General features: G+C 38.9%; 1 protein-coding gene and 1 non-coding gene across 3 annotated transcripts in view; both read right to left on the reverse strand.

The window, feature by feature from the left end:
- Positions 1 to 27,959, reverse strand: part of LOC126252107 (disks large-associated protein 5-like) — a 175,636-nt gene that overhangs the window by 79,653 nt on the left and 68,024 nt on the right. For both annotated transcript variants that reach the window (XM_049952969.1, XM_049952970.1), the window contains exons 6-7: positions 8,035 to 8,203; positions 3,314 to 3,427 (exon numbers count right to left, since the gene is read on the reverse strand). In XM_049952969.1, coding sequence (XP_049808926.1) covers positions 3,314 to 3,427; positions 8,035 to 8,203 — 283 coding nt within the window. The remainder of the gene's footprint in view (positions 1 to 3,313; positions 3,428 to 8,034; positions 8,204 to 27,959) is intronic.
- Positions 14,199 to 14,273, reverse strand: Trnat-ugu (transfer RNA threonine (anticodon UGU)). Its single transcript has one exon. It is a non-coding gene; the product is annotated as a tRNA-Thr (tRNA).

The raw sequence follows: 27,959 nt of genomic DNA on the forward strand, positions 1-27,959 counted from the left end.
ATGTTAAAAATAGATTCATTTCAGCATTTGCCACAGAGCGCAGATAACAGGCGACACCGCGCTTGGGAAGCTATCATGATGTAGGAAGCCCGTATGTACTTACGTGTAAAACATTGAAAGATCATACATTATGTCATAAAAGAAACAAGACATCAGAGGGTACTCCAAGATCATCACAATTTTGTGAACCATATTAAAATTTGCACATTTAAAATGCACATTCGTATGACCAGATTCCCAATGAAGTAGACCTCGACCTGATATTAAGCATTTCATTGTGGGTTTCGGGATGTAAATTTTTTTGGACCACCAGCACTGTATTATATCATGTTTGGTTCTTTGTTATGGCATAATGCCATACGTTCTAGAAAAGGAAAACGTGCACTTGAAATGCAGCGAACAGTTGAAACTAGCCAGCACTGTGAAAATAAACATTTCATTTCAAATACATTGACTGCCTCTGCGTAAAAGGTTAACAAAAGTCAAATTTCTTTAGCAAACAGACAAAAACAACTTTATTGTTCCGCAAGCCGATTACACTGTCAGAAAGGTGGAAATAAAAAAATCTGAAAGTAATGACATATTTTAGCCTTCCGTAATTATGTGAACGTGTTTTAATTCACTTGATAGTCCCCGGCCACATATATCCGTTTTGTTTTCATTTGACATGGGAGTAAACGAAGAGGAACAGCAAAATCACTAAATGTAAATACGGTTCACATGGAATCTACCCATTATAACTCTGGGTGCTCTGCACATCAGCCCCGGATGTACATTTGCGAACCGGGTCAATACTAAAAAATTTGAATTCTCAAAGTATCTTCATCTTGTAGCGCACATCTTTCTGAAAAGTCTGAAACATAAAACATATGTATTCGAGGAAATGTAAGACACATTATTTGGTCTTAAGCATGCCAAAGTGCAGTGCCACGCTTCTTCATAAAGCATTTTTCTACCGCACGTCCAAACTATATTCAGGAGAGTGGAAACTGAAATGTCCGGTGGTGCCTCTCCTGCTCCCAGTCGGCCGGTTTGTTGACAGCCTGCCCGTCTTTAAAAATAAAAAAATAATAATAATAATAAAAAAACTCGCAATTAATAGCGGATGGGATTATTTGTAATCGACAGAATAAGAACTCTTCAGAAAATCTGAACTCTTTATTGCCTATTAGTTAATAACTTGCTCTTTTGTGTGACATAAAATTAAATATAGGATATATAAAACCAATACTGACAAGAGATGAGCAAGAAATTACACATTTCTTCAAACCTTGGCTCCTAGCATTTTTTCTCTCTAATCTTGCTGCAGCTTTATTCCTTTCTGAGAAAGAATCTATTACCTCATCAAAGTTCGTCAACCGTTTTGCTACATGAAAAATCGAAATGTCGTTATCTAATACTGAAAAAGCTGCTAATACAAATAATACCCAAGACTGGTGTGGTTTCTCGATCTGATTACGTCTATTCTGTCACTGTCTGCTAGATAAAACAAATTAGGCCTTTCTAATACGGCAGCAATTTAACACACCAAATAAACGAGACTGTTTTGGCACAAATGGCCACTTTTATAACATGACAGAATATAATCCACGAAGTACCAATATCAAATGCCTATTAGGCCTACTACAAGCAAAAAGCTTTATGTTAGGAAATAGTTTCACATTTCCATTCATACGCACCAGCTTCTCAAGCACGAGATTGAAAAGTAGTATTACGAAATTTTTATTTAAATTTGGAATCTTCTTATTGTTCCATAATTTGTGAGCTGTCCCCGTTTCTTCTCCTTCCTCATTTTAACAATCAATCTTGCCATCACCAATTCTGTAGCTATTCCTGCCATTGTCAAAATTTGTTTGTTGATTAACTTCACTAACCCTGCCAGAACCACAGGTTTAGTTATCCCGCGATTATTTTCCGGTTAGGCGTTATTACGTATTCGAACAACGCGTTTTCTGCATTACTTCCAGAATAGAACTTAAGCGGCTACTGGCCGGGGACTGTACTACTGGTACTTAGTAGTGTAGCGGTCCCGCCAAAAATTTTCTGTCATAATTTCATTTTCTTGGATACACCGAGAACATAATACGTAATCTTCCTCACCTGTTATTCCTGTCAGTCGTTTATTTCCATTCTGGTAGTCTGAATCTATGGATTTCGCTAGTAATTATAACAACACTAATCACTCGCAAACCCAATCAACCACATTATCAGACAGCGACTGGCATTCATCCATTCGGCTTTACTCCCTGATCTCATCTAGCCCCATCCCCTTTCTAGATGTGACAAGGATTCTCCTGACAGAGACAGCATGTACACTATTCAAAAGTCAACTTATGATTCATTCAGAAACCAACAGGGAAGCTTTTCAAAATCATATGAATAATCGATAGACAAAAATGCACTGGATGCTAGGCACTTTGTGAAACAAGTTTTTTTTCCCTCAAGAATATGAATTTGGCGCCCCCTTTTCCCGGTAGCATCTATCTGATTGCTGCGACTGCTTGCACAGCCAACAGCCACATTCCTGTAGCCAAAAGCGGGAGAATCTACTACTCAAACATGAATCAATTGCGCATGTACATAGCTGCTAAAACAAATAGAATGTAAACAGTTTCGACTTCATGCTCATTCGAGGCAATTTGTTGTTATGAAGTCTTCCTAAAGCCTTTGACACATTTTCAATTGGCAGACGCCTGCATGAGCATTGTGTGTCATCATTGTATATGGCGCATTTCCTTTGCGATTTAAGTTATTTTCGTTTTTTTCTCTCGTTTACGTTTTATTGCTGTAGTATTATTCTGAAGTAACGGGATACAGTAATATCCTTTGTTAGAGTACCGGTTCTTACCAGTCAAAATTACAAAAATTCAACTGAAAACTAAAACAATGAAACATTCCCAGAATTCTAAAAATATCCTGGGTTTTTCCTGGTTTTCTCCTGGATGAAAAAATCCCCGGGTTTTTCCCGGATCTCCTGGGTCGTATACGCTCCGATTTACGATCTCATTTTTGGAATTTGTATTAAATCTGCATTTTGTCCTCGGGGATTTTATTTTGTAGGGTAAATCTTTTCTCTTCATGTTGTGTTAGTTTTAGTTCTCTTTACTGAACCAAAGAAAATTATTTTTAGACCATTCATATCTCTTAATTTTGTCAATGGTGGAAAAAAAATAAAATAAATAAATAAAATAAAATAAAATAAAATTTGAGCTTTAAGTATTGCTGTAAATCTGATGATTTCTTGTATTTATTTCATCAAGAAGCAAAGGAGAGAACTTATCATAGAAATCAATGAAGTGAACTAATACAACACCTCTTTGGTTCGACTGTTTTTCCACTTTCGAAGCAGGGTCGGCAGGGATGAAACTGGCAATGTTTGGATCTTTTGGTTCACTGCACTGCATAGCAGCCTTTGCACGCCTTAAAGCTGAAACAGATATTTTTTGCACAAACACTTAACTGAATATTAACAATTTCATAGGTACAAATTTCCAATATTAAATTACATACGGAGAAGTAGCATTTGCGATGATCAAGTACGTACCAATAAAGAAGCAATGCTGAAATGAAGAGACAAAAAACTATTGAATGAAGTCCTGCAGATCTACGAGTACATTTTACACAAAACAATTTGAAAATAAACTATGGAGTTGGCAAAAAATGAAAAAACACAATACTGAAGCTTTTTATGAAGTAGAGGTCACAGAAGAACAACTTAACCACAAAACCTTGACGACGATAGTGGACCCAGACTGGGTGAGTATGGTGGCCTGATTTCATTCTGCCACCTATTTTGAAATTTTCTCTCTCCCCCATTAATATTGTTCCTATATCCATTCATTCATGTGAAGGAGGTTTCAAAGGTCTGGCAAACTTCCATTGAAGAATAGAATGTTTTTTGTTGTCCCTTTATGGTTGGTAAGCTTGATTAACCAAAGGAAGTATAAAGAATTTCAACAATGTACAGTTCATTGTTAATAGCCGTATGAATTGGTCAGTGTGTCGACTGCAATTGAAAATGGAGAAAACCAAGTTTCATCCTTTTATGAAACATCTCCATTTGAAGGGTTCGACAGCCACATAAATCAAAAAAGAATTGGATGAAGTTCACACACTCTTCACCATCACTGAAGACCATTTACTTTTGGACTGATTAATTTGAACGTGGTTGGAAAAGCACCAATGATGAAGCATGCTCCGACTGTCCAGCTGAGGTCAGCAGAAAGGAAACCATTGAACAAATCCATGATATGGTAATGCAAGACCGCTGGATAAAAATTTGAGAGATTGCTGAGACGGTAGTCTTATTAACAGAGAGAGCACATAATATCCTGCATGGAGAATTGGCTATGAAGAAGCTGTGTGTGAGGTGGGTGCTGCAATTGCTCACAGTCTACCAACTGCATATCCAAAACAATGTCTGGTGATGTTTAATCACGACCTGCAAGACCTTTTGTACTTATTCGTGGCTGTTCATTAAACATGGATCGATCATTACATACCAAAGTCAAAATGGCACTCAAAACAATGGACAAAGGCTGGTGAAAGTGCATCAAAGAAGGCGAAGACCATTTATGAGCTGTTAAGGTGATGGCAACTGTTTTTTGGGATTCCCAAGGAATAATCCACATAGATTACTTCGAAAAAGGACAACAATAACTGGGCTCTATTCTGGTTCATTGTTGAATTGTTTTGAACTTTTATTGCCTGATATAAGATCAAGATTGGCTTGAAAAAAAAGTGCTATTTCACTAAGATAATCCATCATCCCACACATTAGGGGTAACAACGGTGAAAGAGCATGAATTGGGCTTTTAACTAGTTCCTCATCCACCTTATTCAATCCACAAATGACTTCTTCTTGTTCCCTAACTTGAAAATTTGGTTTGCTGGGAGAAAATTTTCGTCAAATGAGGTGGTGATATTAGCAATCAGATTATCATGCAGAGCTTGACAAAACCTGTTTTTCTAATGGGATGAAAAAGCTGGAGGATCCCCAAACTAAGTTTATATCCCTACAAGATGACTATGTTGAGGAGTAATTTGAATTGGTTGTGAAACATTTTTTCTCGCTTTTTTACCAGACTTCTCAAGCTATCGTTATCTGTTATGTCATAGCCACTGGAAGTTACACTGATCTGGTGAGAATCAGTTTGTTATATTACTGTTGTTAATATTTTGCGTGTAGATTACAAACTTACTTCATGGGAGATCCTCAATAATATCTGATAAATTTCTGTTTCTCCTTAAATTATGGACAAACTCAAATTCAAACCATTATTACACTTAGTTACATTTTACTCTAATTTATCACTGTTAAAACACATGTCATTTGAAAAATCAACATTCAAAACCATTTTCTGAGGAATTCTGTCATCTTCGTTTATACATTGTAGTATCAGTCTACCTGCTTCCTGCTGGCAAAACATAATGCATGCAGAACGGGAGGTTGTTATGTCAGTTATGCGTCAAAAAAATAGTGAATCACGGCACACATGTTTATGACCAGTTTTACATTTTTTGCAAACAGGAAAGGAGTATAGGCCACATCTGACCATGCTGGATTAATAGTCAATAATACAAGTCAAGCAATCTATATGTAAAAATTAAAGAGCGAATATAACAGTGACGTCAAGTCACCACTTTAAATTTGTGAAAGGATATATATATATATATATATATATATATATATATATATATATATATATATAGAGAGAGAGAGAGAGAGAGAGAGAGAGAGAGAGAGAGAGAGAGAGAGAGAGGGGGGGGGGGGGGGGGAGATTACAAAACAGGTATCATAGTTGAAACCTTTAACTTTAATTATACTTTCACAGCCACATATACTGATTTCCCCTAAGGCAAATGAAGGTAAAATTAAACACAAACATAACCAAGGACAGTCAACACTTACGATTAAAATATTTTGTGTCAGGAAGAGAGAAACCTCTATCTAATTCAGAGGGCAACCAGAAATTTGAACTTCACACCGATATTGCAAAATCATTCAAACACAACAGAAATGAAACTTCGTACAAAACACACTCAAGAGATCAGCTGCATCATTAATACAGAAAAAAGTATTGTATATGCCAAGTGTGGGCAACATTTGGTGACTCATGGGCCTAACGCACATACATACTTAAGCTTGCAGGCTGCGTTGTTACATTACACTACAGTAGCGCTCCTAGTGCATAAAGCCATAATTACCGTGTTTGCGATGCTAATGTTGATGCGGTAACGCATCAATGCGAATGGCACCCCTTTTCTGACCACCACACTAACAAATTATGTCTCAAAACATGCATTTTTGGAAGTACATTCATTTTATGTTCATCCCATCTTCAAATGTTTACATTTATTCATTCATCGTGAACAGTTTCTTTACTTACGATGTTTTGCAATAGTTGTCTTCAAAATTTCTGTTTACATTTATACATTCATCGTGAACAGTTTCTTTACATACGATGTTTTGCAATAGTTGTCCTCAAAATTTCTGTTGCAAAATTCTGCAATACCTTTAATAAAGAGCCAATGCAATAAATTAAAACATCTGAATATGGGATGCTGGGCGTTTTGAAGTGTCATAAAAGGAAAATAAAAGTCTATAAAAGCAACTGGTTGTAGCTAATTCATCATAATTTCAATTTCAACAGTTCCTGTGTTCCAATAGGTCCACAATGGACAAGAATTATTTAGTAATGTTACTACAGGAAGGAATAGAAAAACAGAATATAGCAATGAGACAGGGAATCCCAGTCAACAAGCAATTACAGAAACTTCGTGATTTTGGCCAAAGGCAGGTCATTCTGTCACGGGCTGGACCCAGATGTGCGTGGGATCTGCTTCTCTTGTACTAGTCTTATTGTTTTACTTAATTGAAGAAATCAGAACATACATGATATATTTCAAAATTTTTATGTGTACAGACTGAAGCGGTGAACGAAAATTGTACCAATGCCAGGAATCGAACTCAGGTCTCCTGGTTACTAGGCAGGTGCGTTAGCCACTAAGCCACCTTAGCAGAGCGGTTCACAGAACTGCACCGATTACTCTGACATACCTCCCTCCTTGATCCAAAGTCTCATTGCCACCTCAGTATACATCTTAGTAGCTAACGCAGCTACCTAGTAAGTAGGAGACCCAGGTACGATTCCCGACCTTGGTACAAATTTTCACTCACTGCTTTAGTCTATATAGATAAAATCATGTCTGTATTGGACCAGTGAAGTCTCTGAAATTGTGTCATTTCATTAATAGTTTTAGATGTCAACGTCAGAAAATTGGGTATCTACTATACTGCCTACTTCAGCGCATGTATGTTCACTTAACTGCAAACCATCAATCCCACAGCTTCGTTGAGTAAAATAATAATTCTAAGATCTATTTTTTCTTCTGAGTGCAGAAAAACCATAAAAAGGGACAGGAGGACAAGAAAAGAAAACACACACACACACACACACACACACACACACACACACACACACACACACACAATAGCAATAGCATTTGCAAATAGGAATAAATTCCTGAAACACATAATAATAATAATAATAAAGAAACAAACAACCTTAATGAATGCAATACTGTAATACTGAGAAATGTGTTATTATATCAACAAATACCATACCCTTGCATTTATTATAGCTGGTGGTAAAGCTACTGGGTTGTGTAGTTATAGTCTGTGGAAACTTAGCATGTAAGCATTATTTTCATAATTTGTCCCTGAACAACAATACTTATAAATTGACGAAATGTACATTATGTTTAGCAACATTCATAAAGAAAGTATGAAAATTGTGCCTATAATTTGTTTATTGATGTAAAGACATGTAACTATCAAAATACTATTCTCTGAATGTTCGATTTGCATAAAATATAGCCACTAAAAGTCTGAAATAGGAACAGTCATGAGGTTAGCTGCTACCATGATTAGAGACTAGTAGTAACTGATACCAGCACAAAATTATTCATCCTATAACATCAAAAAAAGGGGAGGTAAGCAATCATCAGGTGATGCTTCACACATTTTCAAACCTGCAATGTGATCTCGAACAGATGACTTTGAAGCTACTTTTTTTGTTTTAGATATTTTGGTTACGCCTTTTTTCTTCTTCAGTGGAGATGAGTGTTGTTTTTTGGGTTCTGTCCAGTTATTGTCTTTCAGGACATCCAGCTCTTCAAATTTGGAAATTACATTTTGAACCTGTTGAGGAGAATGGGAACACTTACAAGAAATATTAGACCTAAAATTGTAGTACAAGATACATCTCAAAAGTAAACAACATGACACACTAAAGTTTCATATTCATTTTTATTTTCAAGTTACACTAAATATTATTGGTGATACTTAATGCACTATATAGAAATTACTTTATGTGGACAACTGTTTGCATCTGAACATATCACATTTGTAGTTTTCAGTATGAATTTGAGCTGTACAATTTGTATAAAATAATAGGGATTCTTGTAACAAATTACCATGAGTGTAGTCAAGTGAAGCCATAATTTAAATGTTCAAAATTAACATACTGTAAAATTAACTCTAAAAATACTCACTGTAATATTTGGAACAGAGTCTATTACACGTGACCAATCATAACAATTACGTTTGTTTCCAGCTGAGAGTTACGTTCTGCTTAAATAATTTTATATGTAATTCGTAATTTTACGTTAATTAAAATGATGTGTCTAATAATGCCTAAGCCTGCTGACATTGTTACAATGTTATATATGAGACTGCAGCTATGTTGGCGTGGCAGTTACTTTTTGGAAGATTGTGAATGGTAGTTTTATTATGTTAGTAGTTTATGTACTGAGGTTTTCGCAATTAGTTTATGATTTTAATGTTTCCAAATCGAGTACAAGGTTCTGTTGAGGAGCAGCTCAAGTGTGAACTGAATACAATGAATGAGTAATATATTTAATGGAGTTTGACTTATCATTTTAAAAATTACCATCCACGAACTGCGAGTTACATACCGGCATATTTTTACAGCAAGAACTATGGCTATTTACTTCAGAGACAAATACTATGCCAAGGTGGATACACCGACTCCTGTCGGATCATCTAAGTTAAGCACCATTGAGCATGGCCAGTACTCAGATGGGTTACTGTCCAGGTATGCCTTGCACGGCTGACATTTTCCTCTTTGCCTTTATGGTAGAGGGGACAGGAGGGGTTGTGGTGTGAAGTCCCTGATCACCTGTTTTTGCACCAAATGTCTTGGATACAATTTCAAACCCCTCTGCAGTGTCTCATGAAGCGAGGGTCTGCGACACTTGATAGTTCTCTGCCCATCAGATGGGGACGTTAAACAGTCATCTACATTGGGAGATACATTTACACAGCTTTCATACTTTGTACAGGAAAGATGCCTATGGGTGCAAAAGATAGAGAAAACCTTTCCATTTAGGTGGCTGCAGCTGCCCTTTGGGGATTTCCAGCCATTCACGACATACGACTTTGCTTTTTTACTTCAATCAGAGATGTAGGACAACAATGCTCGACAACAGATTACACTATGTAAGTACAAATAATCATTGTGACATTAACCGATCCAATAATTATTAACGCAAACTGTAAATATGTTTCGTTTACAGCCTGAAGAACATGCAATCACTAAACTGGAAAGTCTGAATTTTATTACTTTATTCTCACAACATGTTTAAGAATGGGGAACGTTACAATGTTCAGTATTCAAATGACTACATTTGCTTTGTAGTACTTTTACACTGAGTTACTGGCTAATTCCACTGATTACAGCATGTATGCTAGAACTTTGAAGATGGCTACAATGCTGAAAGATAGCACATTTGAAGAAAAATTAGATGTAGCACATCTTGTGTAATGAGGGGAGAATACTTATGAATCACAGTGTCTATTTGATATGTCGAAGAACATGAAACTAATTTGCTGAAAGCAAGAGAAGACATTAAAAACCATATGCAAGGAGTAGCCGTCTAAACATTTGCATGCAACAGACACTGAAAAGTTTTACGTCAATGGGGCGAGTTTCTTACTATATGAAGTGGTAAGGGGTGAAAAAGGAGCAAATATAAAAATAAATTTACAATACTTATTTAGCCATAAGCAGTTCATTTGTTGGCATCACCATTATCATGCCTCTGAGTGATGTGCATACAAATTAACAAGAGCTGATACCTTTAAAAACAGGATGAACCCCTCCCACAAAAATCTTTAAAATATTGTTATTGTTCTTGTGGTCTTCAGTTGGTTTGATGCAGCTCTCCATGCTACTCTATCCTGTGCAAGCTTCTTCATCTCCCAGTACCTACTACAACCTACATCCTTCTGAATCTGCTTGGTGTATTCATCTCTTGGTTTCCCTCTACGATTTTTACCCTCCACGCTGCCCTCCAATACTAAATTGGTGAGCCCTTGGTGCCTCAGAACATGTCCTACCAACCGATCCCTTCTTCTTATCAAGTTGTGCCACAAGCTTCTCTTCTCCCCAATCCCATTAACACCTCCTCATTAGTTATGTGATCTACCCATCTAATCTTCAGCATTCTTCTGTAGCACCACATTTCGAAAGCATCTATTCTCTTCTTGTCTAAACTATTTATCGTCCATGTTTCACTTCCATACATGGCCACACTCCATACAAATACTTTCAGAAACGACATCCTGACACTCAAATCAATACTCGATGTTAACAAATTTCTCTTCTTCAGAAACGCTCCCTTGCCATTGCCAGTCTACATTTTATATCCTCTCTACTTCGATCATCATCAGGTATTTTGCTTCCTAAATAACAAAACTCTTTTACTACTTTAAGTGTATCATTTCCTATTCTAATACCCTCAACATCATCCGACTTAATTCAACTACATTCCATTATACTTGTTTTGCTTTTGTTGATGTTCATCTTATATCCTCCTTTCAAGACACTATCCATTCCGCTCAACTGCTCTTCCAAGTCCTTTGCTGTCTCTGACAGAATTACAAGTCATTGGCGAACCTCAAAGTTTTTATTTCGTCTCCATGGATTTTAATACCTACTCCGAATTTTTCTTTTGTTTCCTTCACTGCTTGCTCAATATACAGATTGAATAACATCGAGGAGAGGCTACAACCCTGTCTCACTCCCTTCCCAACCACTGCTTCCCTTTCATGCCCCTCGACTCTTATACAGGGTTATTACAAATGATTGAAGCGATTTCACAGCTCTACAATAACTTTATTATTTGAGATATTTTCACAATGCTTTGCACACACATACAAAAACTCAAAAAGTTATTTTAGGCATTCACAAATGTTCGATATGTGCCCCTTTAGTGATTCGGCAGACATCAAGCCGATAATCAAGGTCCTCCCACACTCGGCGCAGCATGTCCCCATCAATGAGTTCGAAAGCATCGTTGATGCGAGCTCGCAGTTCTGGCACGTTTCTTGGTAGAGGAGGTTTAAACACGGAATCTTTCACATAACCCCACAGAAAGAAATCGCATGGGGTTAAGTCAGGAGAGCGTGGAGGCCATGACATGAATTGCTGATCATGATCTCCACCACGACCGATCCATCGGTTTCCCAATCTGCTGTTTAAGAAATGCCGAACATCATGATGGAAGTGCGGTGGAGCACCATCCTGTTGAAAGATGAAGTCGGCGCTGTCTGTCTCCAGTTGTGGCATGAGCCAATTTTCCAGCATGTCCAGATACACGTGTCCTGTAACGTTTTTTTCGCAGAAGAAAAAGGGGCCGTAAACTTTAAACCGTGAGATTGCACAAAACACGTTAACTTTTGGTGAATTGCGAATTTGCTGCACGAATGCATGAGGATTCTCTACGCCCAGATTCGCACATTGTGTCTGTTCACTTCACCATTAAGAAAACATGTTGCTTCATCACTGAAAACAAGTTTCGCACTGAACGCATCCTCTTCCATGAGCTGTTGCAACCGCGCCGAAAATTCAAAGCGTTTGACTTTGTCATCGGGTGTCAGGGCTTGTAGCAATTTTAAACGGTAAGGCTTTTGCTTTAGCCTTTTCCATACGATTTTCCAAACCGTCGGCTGTGGTACGTTTAGCTCCCTGCTTGCTTTATTCGTCGACTTCACCGGGCTACGCGTGAAACTTGCCCGCACGCGTTCAACCGTTTCTTCGCTCACTGCAGGCCGACCCGCTGATTTCCCCTTACAGAGGCATCCAGAAGCTTTAAACTGCGCATACCATCGCCAAATGGAGTTAGCAGTTGGTGGATCTTTGTTGAACTTCGTCCTGAAGTGTCGTTGCACTGTTATGACTGACTGATGTGAGTGCATTTCAAGCACGACATACGCTTTCTTGGCTCCTGTCGCCATTTTGTCTCACTGCGCTCTCGAGCGCTCTGGCGGCAGAAACCTGAAGTGCGGCTTCAGCCGAACAAAACTTTATGAGTTTTTCTACGTATCTGTAGTGTGTCGTGACCATATGTCAATGAATGGAGCTACAGTGAATTTATGAAATCGCTTCAATCATTTGTAATAGCCCTGTAACTGCCATCTGGTTTCTATACAAATTGTAAATAGCCTTTCGCTCCCTTTATTTTACCCCTGCCACCTTCAGAATTTGAAAGAGAGTATTCCAGTCAACATTGTCAAAAGCTTTCTCTAAGTCTACAAATGCAAGAAATGTAGGTTTGCCTTTCCTTAATCTTGCTTCTACGACAAGCCGTAGGGTCAGTATTGCCTCACGTGTTCCAACATTTCTATGGAATCCAAAATGATCTTCCCCAAGGTCGGCTTCTAGTAGTTTTTCCATTCATCTGTAAAGAATTCGTGTTAGTATTTTGCAGCCGTGACTTATTAAACTGATTGTGCGGTAATTTTCACATCTGTCAACACCTGTTTTCTTTGGAATTGGAATTATTATATTCTTCTTGAAGTCTTAGGGTATTTCGCCTGTCTCATACATCTTGCTCACCAGATGGTAGAGTTTTGTCAGGACTGGCTCTCCCAAGGCCATCAGTAGTTCTATTGGAATGTTGTCTACTCCCGGGGCCTTGTTTCGACTCAGGTCTTTCAGAGCTCTGTCAAACTCTTCACGCAGTATCATATCTCACATTTCATCTTCATCTACATACTCTTCCATTTCCATAATATTGTCCTCAAGTACATCGCCCTTGTATAGACCCTCTATATACTCCTTCCACCTTTCTGCTTTCCCTTCTTTGTTTAGAACTGGGTTCCCGTTTGAGCTCTTGATATTCATACAAATCGTTCTCTTTTCTCCGAAGGTCTCTTTAATTTTCCTGTAGGCAGTATCTATCTTACCCCTAGTGAGACAAGCCTCTACATCCTTACATTTGTCCTCTAGCCATCCCTGCTTAGCCATTTCGCACTTCCTGTCGATCTCATTTTTGAGATGTTTGTATTCCTTTTTGCCTGCTTCATTTACTGCATTTTTATATTTTCTCCTTTCATCAATTAAATTCAATATTTCTTCTGTTACCCAAGGATTTCTATTAGCCCTCGTCTTTTTACCTACTCGATCGTCGGCTGCCTTCACTACTTCATCCCTCAAAGCTACCCATTCTTCTTCTACTGTATTTCTTTCCCCCCATTCCTGCCATTTGTTCCCTTACGCCCTCCCTGAAACTCTCTACAACCTCTGGTTCTTTCAGTTTATCCATGTCCCATCTCCTTAAATTCCCAACTTTTTGCAGTTTCTTCAGTTTCAATCTACAGTTCATAACCAATAGATTGTGGTCAGAATCCACATCTGCCCCTGGAAATGTCTTACAATTTAAAACCTGGTTCCTAATTCTCTGTCTTACCATTATATAATCTATCTGACACCTTTTAGTATCTCCAGGATTCTTCCAGGTATACAACCTTCTTTTATGATTCTTGAAGCAAGTGTTAGCAATGATTAAGTTGTGCTCTGTGCAAAATTCAACCAGGCAGCTTCCTCTTTCATTTCTTAGCCCCAATCCATATTCACCTACTATGTTTCCTTCTCTTCCTTTTACTACTGTCGAATTCCATTCACCCATGACTATTAAATTTTCGTCTCCCTTCGCAATCTTGAATAATTTCTTTTTTTTTTTTAACTATATATGATGGTAGTCTCTGTTCCAGAAGGAACAGTTACCGTGGATGACCATGCAGCTTTGCTAGAAATGAAATGATAATTAAATGGACACCCTAGCTGCAAACAGGCGTTTATGTACTTCATTGGGGACATGTTGAAAATGTGTGCCCCGACCGGGACTCGAACCCGGGATCTCCTGCTTACATGGCAGACGCTCTATCCAACTGAGCCACCGCGGGCACAGAGGATAGTGCGTCTGCAGGGACTTATCCCTTGCATGCTCCCCGTGAGATCCACATTCCCAACATGTCCACACCACTACATTCGTAGTGCGCCTAATAGATGTTTGCCCATCATACTCAGTACTCGTGGCAGATTAATCTACCAAGTCCCGTACGAGTTCGGGCATAGCTTGTGCGTTGTCACAAGAAGGTCAATGGCCGGGAAGCCAATGAAGTACATCAACGCCTGTTTGCAGCTAGGGTGTCCATTTAATTATCATTTCATGAATAATTTCTTTTATCTCATCATACATTTCATCAACCTCTTTGTCATCTGCAGAGCTAGTTGGCATATAAACTTGTACTACTGTGATAGGCATGGACTTCATATCTATCTTGGCCACAATAATGTGTTCACTATGCTGCTTGTAGTGGCTTACCCGCATTCCTATTTTTTTATTCATTATTAAACCTACTCCTGCATTACCCCTATTTGACTTTGTATTTATAACCCTGTATTCGCCTGACCAAAAGTCTTGTTCCTCCTGCCACCGAACTTCACTAATTCCCACTATATCTAACTTTAACCTATCCATTTCCCTTTTTAAATTTTCTAACCTACCTGCCCGATTAAGGGAACCGACATTCCACGCTCCGACCCGTAGAACGCCAGTTTTCTTTCTCCTGATAACGACATCCTCTTGAGTAGTCCCCGCCCGGAGATCCGAATGGGGGACTATTTTACCTCCGGAATATTTTACCCAAGAGGACGCCATCATCATTAACCATACAGTAAAGCTGCATGCCCTCGGGAAAAAATACGGCTGTTGTTTCCCCTTGCTTTCAACCGTTTGCAGTACCAGCGCAGCATGGCTATTTTGGTTAGTGTTACAAGGCCAGATCAGTCAATCATCCAGACTGTTGCCCCTGCAACTACTGGAAAGGCTGCTGCCCCTCTTCAGGAACCACGCGTTTGTCTGCCCTCTCAACAGATACCCTCCGTTGTAGTTGGACCTACGGTACGGCTATCTGTATCGCTGAGGCACGCAAGCCTCCCCACCAACGGCAAGGTCCATGGTTCATGGGGGGGGGGGGGGGGGATATTGTTAAATGAGGAAAAAGGAAGTAACCTGACTGAGCTTAACCATCTTGGTGACTCACTTCCATCAGCTATACTGTACTTATGAACACTTCTGGCTTGAAAATCGGGAACTTTATATAAACTACAAGCTTAGAATAAAAACAACCATGTTTTACTACACAATCTTATTGGCTCTTTTATTCCAACAACCTGAAACACCTCACCATGAAACCTAAATTGTTGCAACTTTGCACTGACTTATACGAAGTACTGCTAGAGGGAAGAGACTGACAGATAAAATTATATGACAGAGGTTTCAATTACAAATGGTTGGGTTTCTAGTTGGACATTTGCATGTTGACACACCAATCCAATTTTGATGTAATCGCAAAACTGTCAGAATTTCGTGTGAATCTAGTCCTTGCAATATACCTGCAGATGCACCAGGAGAACTCCAATTGCTTTCACATTTTTACTATCCCTTCAAGTTGTATTTCCTTAATTCTTACATTCATCCTAAATTACTGCACTTCTCATGCTTTAACCACGCTGAAGTAATTTTCAGCTATTCCTTCCCTTTCCTGCAGTTGAGATGTTATGAGGCAACCTACATATTCCCATATTTAAGCAATACACAATGGCAAAGAAGTGAAAATAAGCCCCCTAAGTTTCTGAACTTAATTCTGGCTGTAATTTCATAAGCAAGCAGGTAAAGATAGTAGTTAAATGTTTTAAACAGACCTGAGGAAAGTTTGAAAATAATTGAACAATGTTATGAAAAGGATAGTTGCTACTCACCATATAGTGGAGCTGTCCAGTTGCAGACAGGCACAACAATCTGACTGCCACAAAATAAGCTTTCGATCAATAAAGCCACTGTCAAAAAGTCGCAAGACTGCAGTCTCTGCCAGCTGAAACCACACCTATCCTTTTCATAATATTGTTACATTCCATCCTGGATTTTCCATTGTTTAATTGAACAAATGTGTACCTCAGGAATGTGTGGGCATTAATATGAACAGTGAATCATCTGATACATATTTCAAGTGTGTTTGCACTATCTGAGTTAAAAACAAAGGACACATACATATTCCTAGCAGTTTACAGTTCTCGTTGTAATTACCTGTTGTGTGCTTGAAGAACTGTATTTTCACACAATGTTTGGTGACAGTTCCCGAATCACGCACCGGAATGGTCAAATTGTATGCTGGAAAAATTGAGTTGCATGCCAGAATGACAAAATGCACTCTATGAATGTTTTTGCACCAACCATCTCATGTAGAATTACTAGTGACCAACTGTGTCGCATAATCAACATCTGCCATAACAAACATACAGAATTCTGTAAGCTCTGACTTTCCAGTGGGAAACTGGATGTTTAGTCCGATTGCAGTAAAAAACCAGCTCTGCTTGTCATATAATCCACAACTGTGATTTGCGCAACTCTAGAGCCAATCTGTCTAGGCCCACATCACAATGGACAAAACTAAATACAGTTATGTCGTGGCTAGACATAATGAGCAAATGGCTACAGAAATATAAGACATCCTAGCTTTACCATCAAGCACTGAAGTCAAACTACTCTCAAGCACCCACTTGTTACAGTCAGAAGCTAAGCAAGTTGAAAAATTGCTCCGCACTGAAGAACTTTGTGCCATTGTGACCACCTAAACTCCTTTGTTGTTTTTGGAAACCTGCAGGCAATGCAAATTAAAACAATTTTCTGCAGAATATATGACTGTTTCACATACCTGCAGATGCACAGAAAATACTCACAGTTTGCAATGGTGTCATAGGTGTCTATCAAACTGATGACCAGATAGTTGAGACGTATCCATTAACTGACATCGCAACTGCCTTCACAAGAGCAGACTTCTCTGGAAGCACTATAAGCATAGTAGCTGAACACACTAGCGAAGTTACAGCTATACAAATATGGCACTCCACACGTGGACTGACAACTACCCTCTTGTAGCAGAAACAGGTATTTGCCCACCAGGGAGAACATCTACTCGTTTCATAAAAAATTTAGAGCTGTTATTGTAGAGACTACATGTTAGCTCATCCTCTTTTTTAAACACATGTCAGTTAGGGCAGACTGTGCCATCAATTACAATTGGAGCCAATTTACAGCAACATGTACAGCACAACTAGCAACCACTAGCTTTTTTCAGCAAGAAATTATCACCTTTGACAGCAAATAGGTGAACATACAAATGTGAGCTCCATGGAATATATGCCTCAATCAACAGGTTTAGGCACGTGCTTGAAGGCAGATATTTTATGATTCTCAGGACCATAAGCCATTTGTATTCACTTTTTGTCAGAAGCCAGACAAGGCACCATTGCACCAGTTATAGCATCTGAACTTTACTGCACAATTTACTATGTTTATTCATCATATTATTAATGGGCAGAATAGTCTGGCAGATGAGCTACCTCACATTGACACTGTCATGAAGGTATTTTGAATTCACAACAATTGCCAATGCCCAGGAAGGAGGCAGCGAGCTGAAGGTATGCCAGACTTACTGCTCCAACACCTCCTAATACCGAGCTCAAACACAGCTCTATACTGTAACTTAACACCACAAACATGACCATTATGGCACATTTTCACAAACAAGCAATTTCATCTCTTCACTGTCCCCCTCAGCTGGGAGTATGGGCTACTGTGCAACTGATGCCGAATGTATTTCTTTGGCCAAACATTGAAGATTGTACAGCATTTGTTCAGCACTGCAATGCTTGAGAGCACACCAAATTAACTTAGCGTGTAACAACTCCACTTAGTACAATCACCCCTATCACCCTACTGAGTCGGTGCTTTGATTATGACCACAAAGAAATCATTTGACCTTTGTCACCATCAGAAGGGTACTAACAATGCCTGACAGTGACTGACATTTTCTCTTGTTGACCTGAAATCCATCCTATGGAAGACACAATGACTGCTAATGTAATAACGACCTTATTCCGTGAGTGAATCCCGCACTTCATATTTCCTGTCCATGTCACTTCTAATCAGGGCCAGCAATTTGAGTTGCATCTTTAAAGTACTCTCAGTGCTGCTCAGTGTAAGCCATATTTGGACCTTGCCTATCACTTCACCATGAACTGTCTCATCAAATGGCTTCATCAGCAATTTAAGGCCTCGCTCATATTCCATGCGACAGAGCGTTGGACTGACAGCCTACCTGTTGTTCTATCAGGACTTCTTCAAAGAAGATCTCAGTGCAATAATGGCTCAATTAGTCTATGATCAGACACTTCAACTACTGGATGAGTTCTTTACAGAATCATCAAAAATTATTATTGGAGCCTTGGACTTTGATCAACATCTTATGCACCACTGAATCTTCTGCCACAATATCCATCAACAGACTCACACCAGCCTTCACACCAGTTAACACTGAGATGTCACCAACAAGTAATTCTGTGAGGACACTGGATACATGTAATCTTCCACTGCTGCTGCCTGAAAGTGAACAAGTAATAACTTGTTTTGAATGCCACATACTATTCATCAACACTGAATATTGTTGACACTTGGGGCAGGTGGATGGGAGTGATGTGGACAGTGAATTGTCTGCTACGTATTTCATGTGTGCAGTGCAAGCTCTCTTAATCTTTGCACTGCCTCTGAGCTACGTACAAAGGATGGATACAGATGCTCTCACCAGTCTTGTGATTACCCATTCCAATCAACTGTTATGTTGTGTGTTAAACTGCATTTTCAGATGACAGATTTAAGAGAGTGATCAGGACTTTTTCCAGTATGGAAGACTTACCACAGCAGCCCACCTACAAACAAAGTCGTTAAGAGAGTTGGCATTACAATAATGAAAGGCAAGCCAAAGGTTTTATTAACTCAATGGTCATATAAAGTCTACTCGCAAAGCTCTGGATATTTTCCTTCATTACTTTAATTAAAAGTATGTTACATTACACTTTTTGCTTAAATAGAAATTACTTTTTCTCATTCCATGTCTTCAGTCAGTTGGGCCATTATACTAAACCTGCAGCAACTCTTCATCCAAAAATATTTCATTCCTTGTTGCCTAGTTATGACTAAGTGAAGATAAAAAAGCATGTTGGAACATAGCCACAGGGCGACTGTGAATGGATTGATTTTTTAATGTTTCTCCACCTTGAAGCACGTATTATTCCACTTCATTATAATTGATGTTTGTGATGAAATCTTACACAGTTCTCAAGTAAATCATCTTTAGCCAATGTTTTGGCTGGCTTCCTACTTGTTCTCCATCGGAACACAACAGAACACATTTCCACTGAACTCCAAAAACACATGTATGTCATTAGCAAACTGTTTAGCCTTCAAACATCAACTTATTGTGTTTTCATTTGGATGGGAAAGACACAGACACAAAGCCATGATTTGTAGTCTGTAACAATCTAGCATACACATTGAGACATGCACCTTTACAATTTTTTGAGCATTTTATCAGATCATGAGATGGTACTTTCAAAATCACATCCATCAATTGCAGCAACCATAAAGATAATGTATTCATTAAATGTGATTCTCCAAAATGGCGTGGAATGCAGAGTTTCTTTAACTGACAGTGTGATTATACTAGTTTTTTGGAACTGTAGCAACAACAGAATGTCTCCACCACCTGAAATATAGTGACCTAAAACACCCCCTCTCCTCCATGCATGAGAGAGTGCAATTCCAATAAGCAGTTTGAGCTTCTGCAGAGTTACCTTCAAGCATTCTGCCACAATGTGCATCGACTCATTTACTATAGTGTTCACCTTCACACATGCAGAGGCGGACCATGCTGTAGTAACTTGTACAACAACAGACTCCGTCAATACCAAAACAGTAATTCACAGTAGCTGTGTATCAACACACAATGCCCTGCTTTTGGGAGGCCTAACAGTGCTGTTCATGGAACTTTTGTGTTAAAACAGTAATGCTTGAATATCTTAGTGAGATCTATAGTCAACTAGATTTTGGGGTGTCTACAGTACTTTAGTTGTTCACCTTGCCGCATCACATGGAGTCCTTTCCTATGTCTCTGTAATATGGAAAACACAGACTTTTATCTTGCAGGACTTTAGCTTCAAGTGGTTAACCTAATAATACATGCAGAACACCTCCAGAATCTACCTAAATTTCTTTTCTGTCCCAGGAAGCACAAACCTTGAACTATCAACAACATACAGAAATTATCTGGTGGAATTTGGGACCAGAACAATTTTTTGTTATGGAGGAATGTGTTCAGCAGCCATGTCAAGTGGTGGTCCCACATCAGATTTTACAGTTTAATAAGTAGTTGCCTGCCATTCACGGTGTCATGTGGATATGTCATGCCAATGAAGGAGACTTTGGAAAAACTGAATCTTATCACCTTATATGACATAAACATACTTGTTTCTATTTCAGCATTCACAGGATTATTCGCCTTGCTTTAGAGCAGTAAGGAACAACTAAGGAAGACAGCCTTCAGTGACAGATTGGTCACAACAATGAATGTAATCTGAAAATAGTTTCATAAATAACAAAATTACAAAAAAGAAAACCACATTTCACAAACTTCACAGAAGAAAATACAGTTTACCACGATGAAATATGTAGACAATACCTCTGACAAAACCGAAAATGTTTCAAAATAATACGGTAACTAACATTAAAACACCAATACAATATAAATTACCAACGTAGAACACTCAAGTTTAATTGTTGACAAATAGCCTGTTGACTTCTGTCTCTTCATAAGTTTATGAAGTTTCATGTCCCCAAGTGTGACATGAAATACACAGGGCAAACATGTAGATCATTCAAAATGACATTTAAAAAATGCTCCATATTTAAGAACAGTTAAATGTTTTACATGTAACAGACATAAGTAGACAGACATTTTAGAAGAAATGGAGATTTACTTTTCAAGAATGAAAAACCGCAACTTTCAGTTTTGTATTTGATTTTTTATTATTTGTGCCATGGTCATATATGTTACAATATTATTATACAGCTATTGCTTTGCATTTTGTGTTAATAAAAGTGTGCATTTCTATACAGACTGCTTCAACAATTACAAGTTGCACACTAGCCATATATCATCCGGCAATGAGAATTCAAAGAATCATAAAGACAATCCAGAATCTCAATGAGAGAACTAGTAGTATTATGATGATGATCCAACAATGGCAGTTCATGGAACAGAAACAGGAAGCATCAAAAGAACAACGCAATCTATTAAAACTGCTGCCAAGATGGAGTGCTATATCACTGGATCAAAAATCAAATGTGTCAGTATTCCCCGCATTTGACAAAATAAAGAAACGTTGGGGCATGTACTTTTGCTGCCTTTATCAGCATTTGGAGGCACACCTGGTAACAGATGACAACCAGGAATGGGCATATTTCCTGTCTCAGGGACTGGCATTGACACATTCAATCTCTTGACAGGACACCAGCAGCGAAAAATATTCTGAGCTGGTTAAGCAACTATCTGTCCATTTTAAAGCAAAAACACAGGTGTTGGTGGCCCTCACAAATTCCTCAGGAAGGAAAAACCTAGACAGACATATACAGAACAAATGGCTGATTTACATGGAGTTGCAAGGGATTGCATTTCATATGCAAACATGGTGGTCAAGACACTGCTGATATTGATAGATCAGTCAGAGGTGTTGTTATACTGAATAATCCTTATGATACCATGCGAAATTTGGTTCAATAATAAAGCAATCCTTCCCTTGATGAAGTTTTAAAGACTGCTGAGTGTATGAAGCTACTCAATGAATCGCAAAAACAAAGTGAAAATACAGAAGAGTCACACGAAGATTTTCAAATTATCAGCCACTACAAACTGGAAGGACCACATTTAAGGAGCTAATTAAAAGAGCCCTAAAAATACAAGTCTTGCACAAAATGTAGACTAAACCACTGACAGAATGAATGCAGATTCAGAAATGAAGTGTTCTACAGATGCAACAAGACTGGCCACATATTCACCATCTGCATGTGGCAAAATAAAAATCCTTTCACTGCCAAGAAGCATAAGGAAAAACCAGAATGAAGCATATGAAGTTGCGTTGGTTTAAGAAATTAGCAGCAGTGAATATGCTAGAAAAATCTATAAACCACTGGAAATCAGTGGCTGCACAGTGAAATTCCTGTTGGATACTGGTGCAACTTGCTCACTAAGAAATCTTAATGCTTACAAATTACTGTGTCACCAGAATAATTCAGTTCAAATTCAGCATTGAAACTATTCAATGCAGCCCTGAGTAACTCAAAGGAAACACGATGCAGTGGTCCAATACAATGGAACAACCAAAATGTTTCCATTAATGATTGCCAACTCGAAAAACAGCCGATCTCTGTGGCACAAACTGTTGCAATGCCTTCAATTTAAATATTAGTGAAAAGACATCAGAGGCTGCAAACATGATGGATCAAAATAGCTTTAAAGAAGCAAAGAAGAAAATATGCCAGGATCATGAATCTCTTTCCAAGCCTAGCTTAGGCACCTAGAAAACTTACAAAGTAGTTCCGAAACTGACAACAGGAGCCACACCAAACTTTTCCAAGCACAGACCAGAACCATTTGCTATGATGGGTGAAGTTAAAGAAGAAATTGAAAGACTGAGCAAAGAAGAAATTGAAAGACTGAGCAAAGAAGAAATCTGGATGCAAGTGAAGACCACTTAATGGACTACACCAATTTTTACTGTACCAATGTGAAATGGATCATTAAGAATCTGAGGAGACTTCAGAGTGGTTGTAAATCCAAAACTGTAAATAGATCAGTATCACAAGTCCAAGGTCTGAGGTTCACTTTTAAAACGTCAGAAATGACAAATGTTTTACAAAACTAGATTTATCAGATGCATATCTCCAGCTGGAGCTGCACAAAGAATCCAAGAAGATGACTACTGTCAATACTCCACTAGGACTGTTTGAATACCAGAGGGTACCATTTGTCATAATAAGTGCTCTTGTAATATACCAGCAATTTGTGGAACAAATCACTAGTATTCTATCTCCATGTCCCAATTGCTTGGACAATATAACAGTAACTGCCACAAATATGGATGAGTAGATGAAGAATTTGAACATAATTTTCACATGACTGGAAGTGACCTCAAATACAACAGAAATAAATAAAAATTCTTCAAAAACAAAGTAGAATACCATATGGCAACATTACTGACAGGTGCAACAATAAAAAAGCTGTTTCATCCACAGAACATCCAGGAACTAGAATCTTTCGTTGAAAACTGCAGTAAATTTATCAAGAGATTTGATGAAATCACTGAATCAACGTCAAAAATACCCCCCCCCACCCCCCTCCCCCACCCAGTTCAAATGGCACAAGCAAGAAGCAACTTTGTTTTTGAACCTCAAGAAGGGAATTATCGAGGAAACCAAATTGGTGCACTTTTATCCGATTCATATAGAATCAGAGCAGTGCTGTCTAACAACTATTCAGTGGGATCAGAAAGTCTCCTTCCCTTCCAAGACTTCAAATGAACATCAAGCTAGATATACAGGCAGATTGAGAAAGAAGCACTATTCATAATTTATGGGGTCAAAAATTTAACCAACACTTTCATGTAAGAAGGTTGGAACTGACCACACATCACAAGCCTCTGGTTTCAATATTCCATCCAAAGAAATAACTGACACTAATGACTGTTCTGAGACTACAAAGATGGGCTATCACATTAACAGGATATAGGCCCACCGAAAAACACTGCAACGCTGACACTTATCAAGGCTTCCTGTTGGTCCGGATGAAAAATTCGATATGTCTGAAGAATCAGGCTTGCAACTTGATGAAGATATTAACAACAGATCAATTAATTTCTAGTCGAGCATAGTAAAATTTGAGAAGCCACAAGCCAAGATGCAGCAACAAAAAAAGATAGCGCGTTATGTGAAAAATGAATAGGCACGCTATTTGCCAAAGGACAAAAAAAATTTTGCAGCCACATTTTAATAAGAGGACTCCCATCAGCACCAGACAGAATTCACAAGCTTTCACACGAAAAATGTTTAAGGAGAAAATTTTGAAGACAGTTCATGATGGACACTGGGGTATCAACAGAATCTACATCTACATATACACTCCGCTAGCCACCAAGTGGTGTGGTGTGTGGGAGAGGGCACTATTCACACCAAAGTCATATTCCCACCCCCTCCCCCCACCCCGTTCCACTTGCGGACCGCACGAGGGAAGAACGACTGTCTGAATGCCTCGGTTGTTGTTGTTGTTGTTGTTGTTGTTGTGGTCTTCAGTCCTGAGACTGGTTTGATGCAGCTCTCCATGCTACTCTATCCTGTGTCAGCTTCTTCATCTCCCAGTACCTACTGCAACCTACATCCTTCTGAATCTGCTTAGTGTATTGATCTCTTTGTCTCCCTCTACGATTTTTACCCTCCAATGCTAAATTTGTGATCCCTTGATGCCTCAAAACATGTCCTACCAACCGATCCCTTCTTCTAGTCAAGTTGTGCCACAAACCTCTCTTCTCCCCAATCCTATTCAATGCCTCCTCATTAGTTACGTGATCTACCCACCTTATCTTCAGCATTCTTCTGTAGCACCACATTTCGAAAGCTTCTATTCTCTTCTTGTCCAAACTGGTTATAGTCCATGTTTCACTTCCATACATGGCTACACTCCATACAAATACTTTCAGAAACGACTTCCTGACACTTAAATCTATACTCGATGTTAACAAATTTCTCTTCTTCAGAAACGCTTTCCTTGCCATTGCCAGTCTACATTTTATATCCTCTCTACTTTGACCATCATCGGTTATTTTACTCCCTAAATAGCAAAACTCCTTTACTACTTTAAGTGTCTCATTTCCTAATCTAATCCCCTCAGCATCACCCGATTTAATGTGACTACATTCCATTATCCTCGTTTTGCTTTTGGTGATGTTCATCTTATATCCTCCTTTCAAGACACTGTCCATTCCGTTCAACTGCTCTTCCAAGTCCTTTGCTGTCTCTGACAGAATTACAAGGTCATCGGCGAACCTCAAAGTTTTTATTTCTTCTCCATGAATTTTAATACCTACTCCAAATTTTTCTTTTGTTTCCTTTACTGCTTGCTCAATATACAGATTAAATAACATTGGGGAGAGGCTACAACCCTGTCTCACTCCCTTCCCAACCACTGCTTCCCTTTCATGCCCCTCGACTCTTATAACTGCCATCTGCTTTCTGTACAAATTGTAAATAGCCTTTTGCTCCCTGTATTTTACCCCTGCCACCTTCAGAATTTGAAAGAGAGTATTCCAGTCAACATTGTCAAAAGCTTTCTCTAAGTCTACAAATGCTAGAAATGTAGGTTTGCCTTTTCTTAATCTTTCTTCTAAGATAAGTCGTAAGGTTAGTATTGCCTCACGTGTTCCAACGTTTCTACGGAATCCAAACTGATCTTCCCCGAGGTCCGCTTCTACCAGTTTTTCCATTCGTCTGTAAAGAATTCGCGTTAGTATTTTGCAGCTGTGACTTATTAAACTGATAGTTCGGTAATTTTCACATGCCTTGGTATGAGCTCTAATTTCCTTCATCTTTAAATGGTGATCAATGTGCAATTTGAAAGTTGGTGGTAATAATATATGCTCTAAATCCCAAAATCCAATCTTTGCCAAGGATGTAGTGAGCAGCCCCTTCTGTTTAGTGCCTCGTCTATCTGCAAGTGTGTCCCACTTCAAACTTTCTATGAGATTTGTAACACTCTCATGATGGATAATGGTCCAGTCATGAATCTTGCCACTCTTCTTTGAACCTTCTCAATCTCTCAAATCAGAACATCTTCTTTGAACCTTCTCAATCTCTCAAATCAGAACAAATTGGTAAGGGTCCCATACAGATGAAAAATACTCTGAGACTGGACGAACTGCAGTATTTTAAGTAATTTCCTTTGTTGAAGGACTGCATTGCTTCAGGATTCTACCAATAAACCGCAATCTAGATTTCGCCTTACCCATTACTTGTGTAATCTGATCATTCCATTTGAGATCTCTAATAGTCACAACCAGATACTTAACAGATGTTACCGCTTCCAAAGACTGGGCATTTATTTTGCACTTTTACATAATGAGGATTTTCGCTTTGTTATACGCAATAGGTTACACTTACTAATATTGAGAGATAACTGCCATTCATTATACCACACATCTATTTTCTGCAAATTCTCATTGATTTGTTCACAACTTCCGTGTGATACTGCTTACCTGTAGACTACAGCATCATCAGCAAACAGCCTAATGCCACTGTCAATACCATCAACCGGATCGTTTATGTAAATTGTAAAAAGCACAGGACCTAATACGCTGCCCTGGGACACACCTGATGTTACACTTGTTTCGGTTGAAGTCCCCCCATTCAGGACGACATACTGCTCTCTGTCTGTTATAAAACTTTTATCCAACCACATATGTCATCTAAAAACGGAGATGATGTGACTTACCGAACGAAAGCGCTGGCAGGTCGATAGACACACAAACAAACACACAAAATTCAAGCTTTCGCAACAAACTGTTGCCTCATCAGGAAAGAGGGAAGGAGAGGGAAAGACGAAAGGATGTGGGTTTTAAGGGCGAGGGTAAGGAGTCATTCCACTCCCGGGAGTGGAAAGACTTACCTTAGGGGGAAAAAAGGACGGGTATGCACACACACACACACACACACACACACACACACACACACACACATTTAATGTCTGCTTGTGTCTGTATATGTGCGCGCGCGTGCATACCCGTCCTTTTTGCCCCCTAAGGTAAGTCTTTCTGCTCCCGGGACTGGAATGACTACTTACCCTCTCCCTTAAAACCCACATCCTTTTGTCTTTCCCTCTCCTTCCCTCTTTCCTGATGAGGCAACAGTTTGTTGCGAAAGCTTGAATTTTGTGTGTATGTTAGTGTGTCTATCGACCTGCCAGCGCTTTCGTTCGGTAAGTCACATCATCTTTGTTTTTAGATATATTTTCACCACGTGGAATGTTTCCCTCTATTATATTAATATCATTAATTTGAACCCAACAATTACATATGTCATCAGATAGACTAAGCGTGCGCTTTTTGGAGCAAGCGGCAGCGCGGAACCGAGTCAAATGCCTTTCGAAAGTCAAGGAATATGGCCTCAACCTGAGAGACGGTATCTACCAGCCTGTTGTATATCACGCACAAAGAGGGCCAGCTGTGTCTCGCACGAGCGCTGTTTCCTAAAACTGTGCTGGTTTATGCAGATGAGCTTCTCAAAGTCTGGAAATGTCATTATGTCTGAAAACAAAATATGTTCCATGATTCTACAACAAATCTATGTCAGTGAAATTGGCCAGTAATGATTTGCATCCGATTTTCTACCCTTTTTATAGATTGCTATGACCTGAGCCTTCTTCCAGTCCCGTGGAACTTTCCACTGTTCCAATGATCTCTGAGAGATGATGGATAAGAATGGTGCTATATTTGTAGCATAGTCAACATATAATGTTAAGGGGATACCGTCTGGGCCAGATTCCTTCCTGGCATATAAGGATCCTAACTGTTTTACAGTCCCAGATACACTAAACACTATGTAAGCCATCCTTGCGTTTGTTCGATAAATGAAAGGGGGAATTGTGCTGC

Source organism: Schistocerca nitens, chromosome 4 (genome assembly GCF_023898315.1).
Source record: "Schistocerca nitens isolate TAMUIC-IGC-003100 chromosome 4, iqSchNite1.1, whole genome shotgun sequence".
Lineage (NCBI taxonomy): Eukaryota > Metazoa > Arthropoda > Insecta > Orthoptera > Acrididae > Schistocerca > Schistocerca nitens.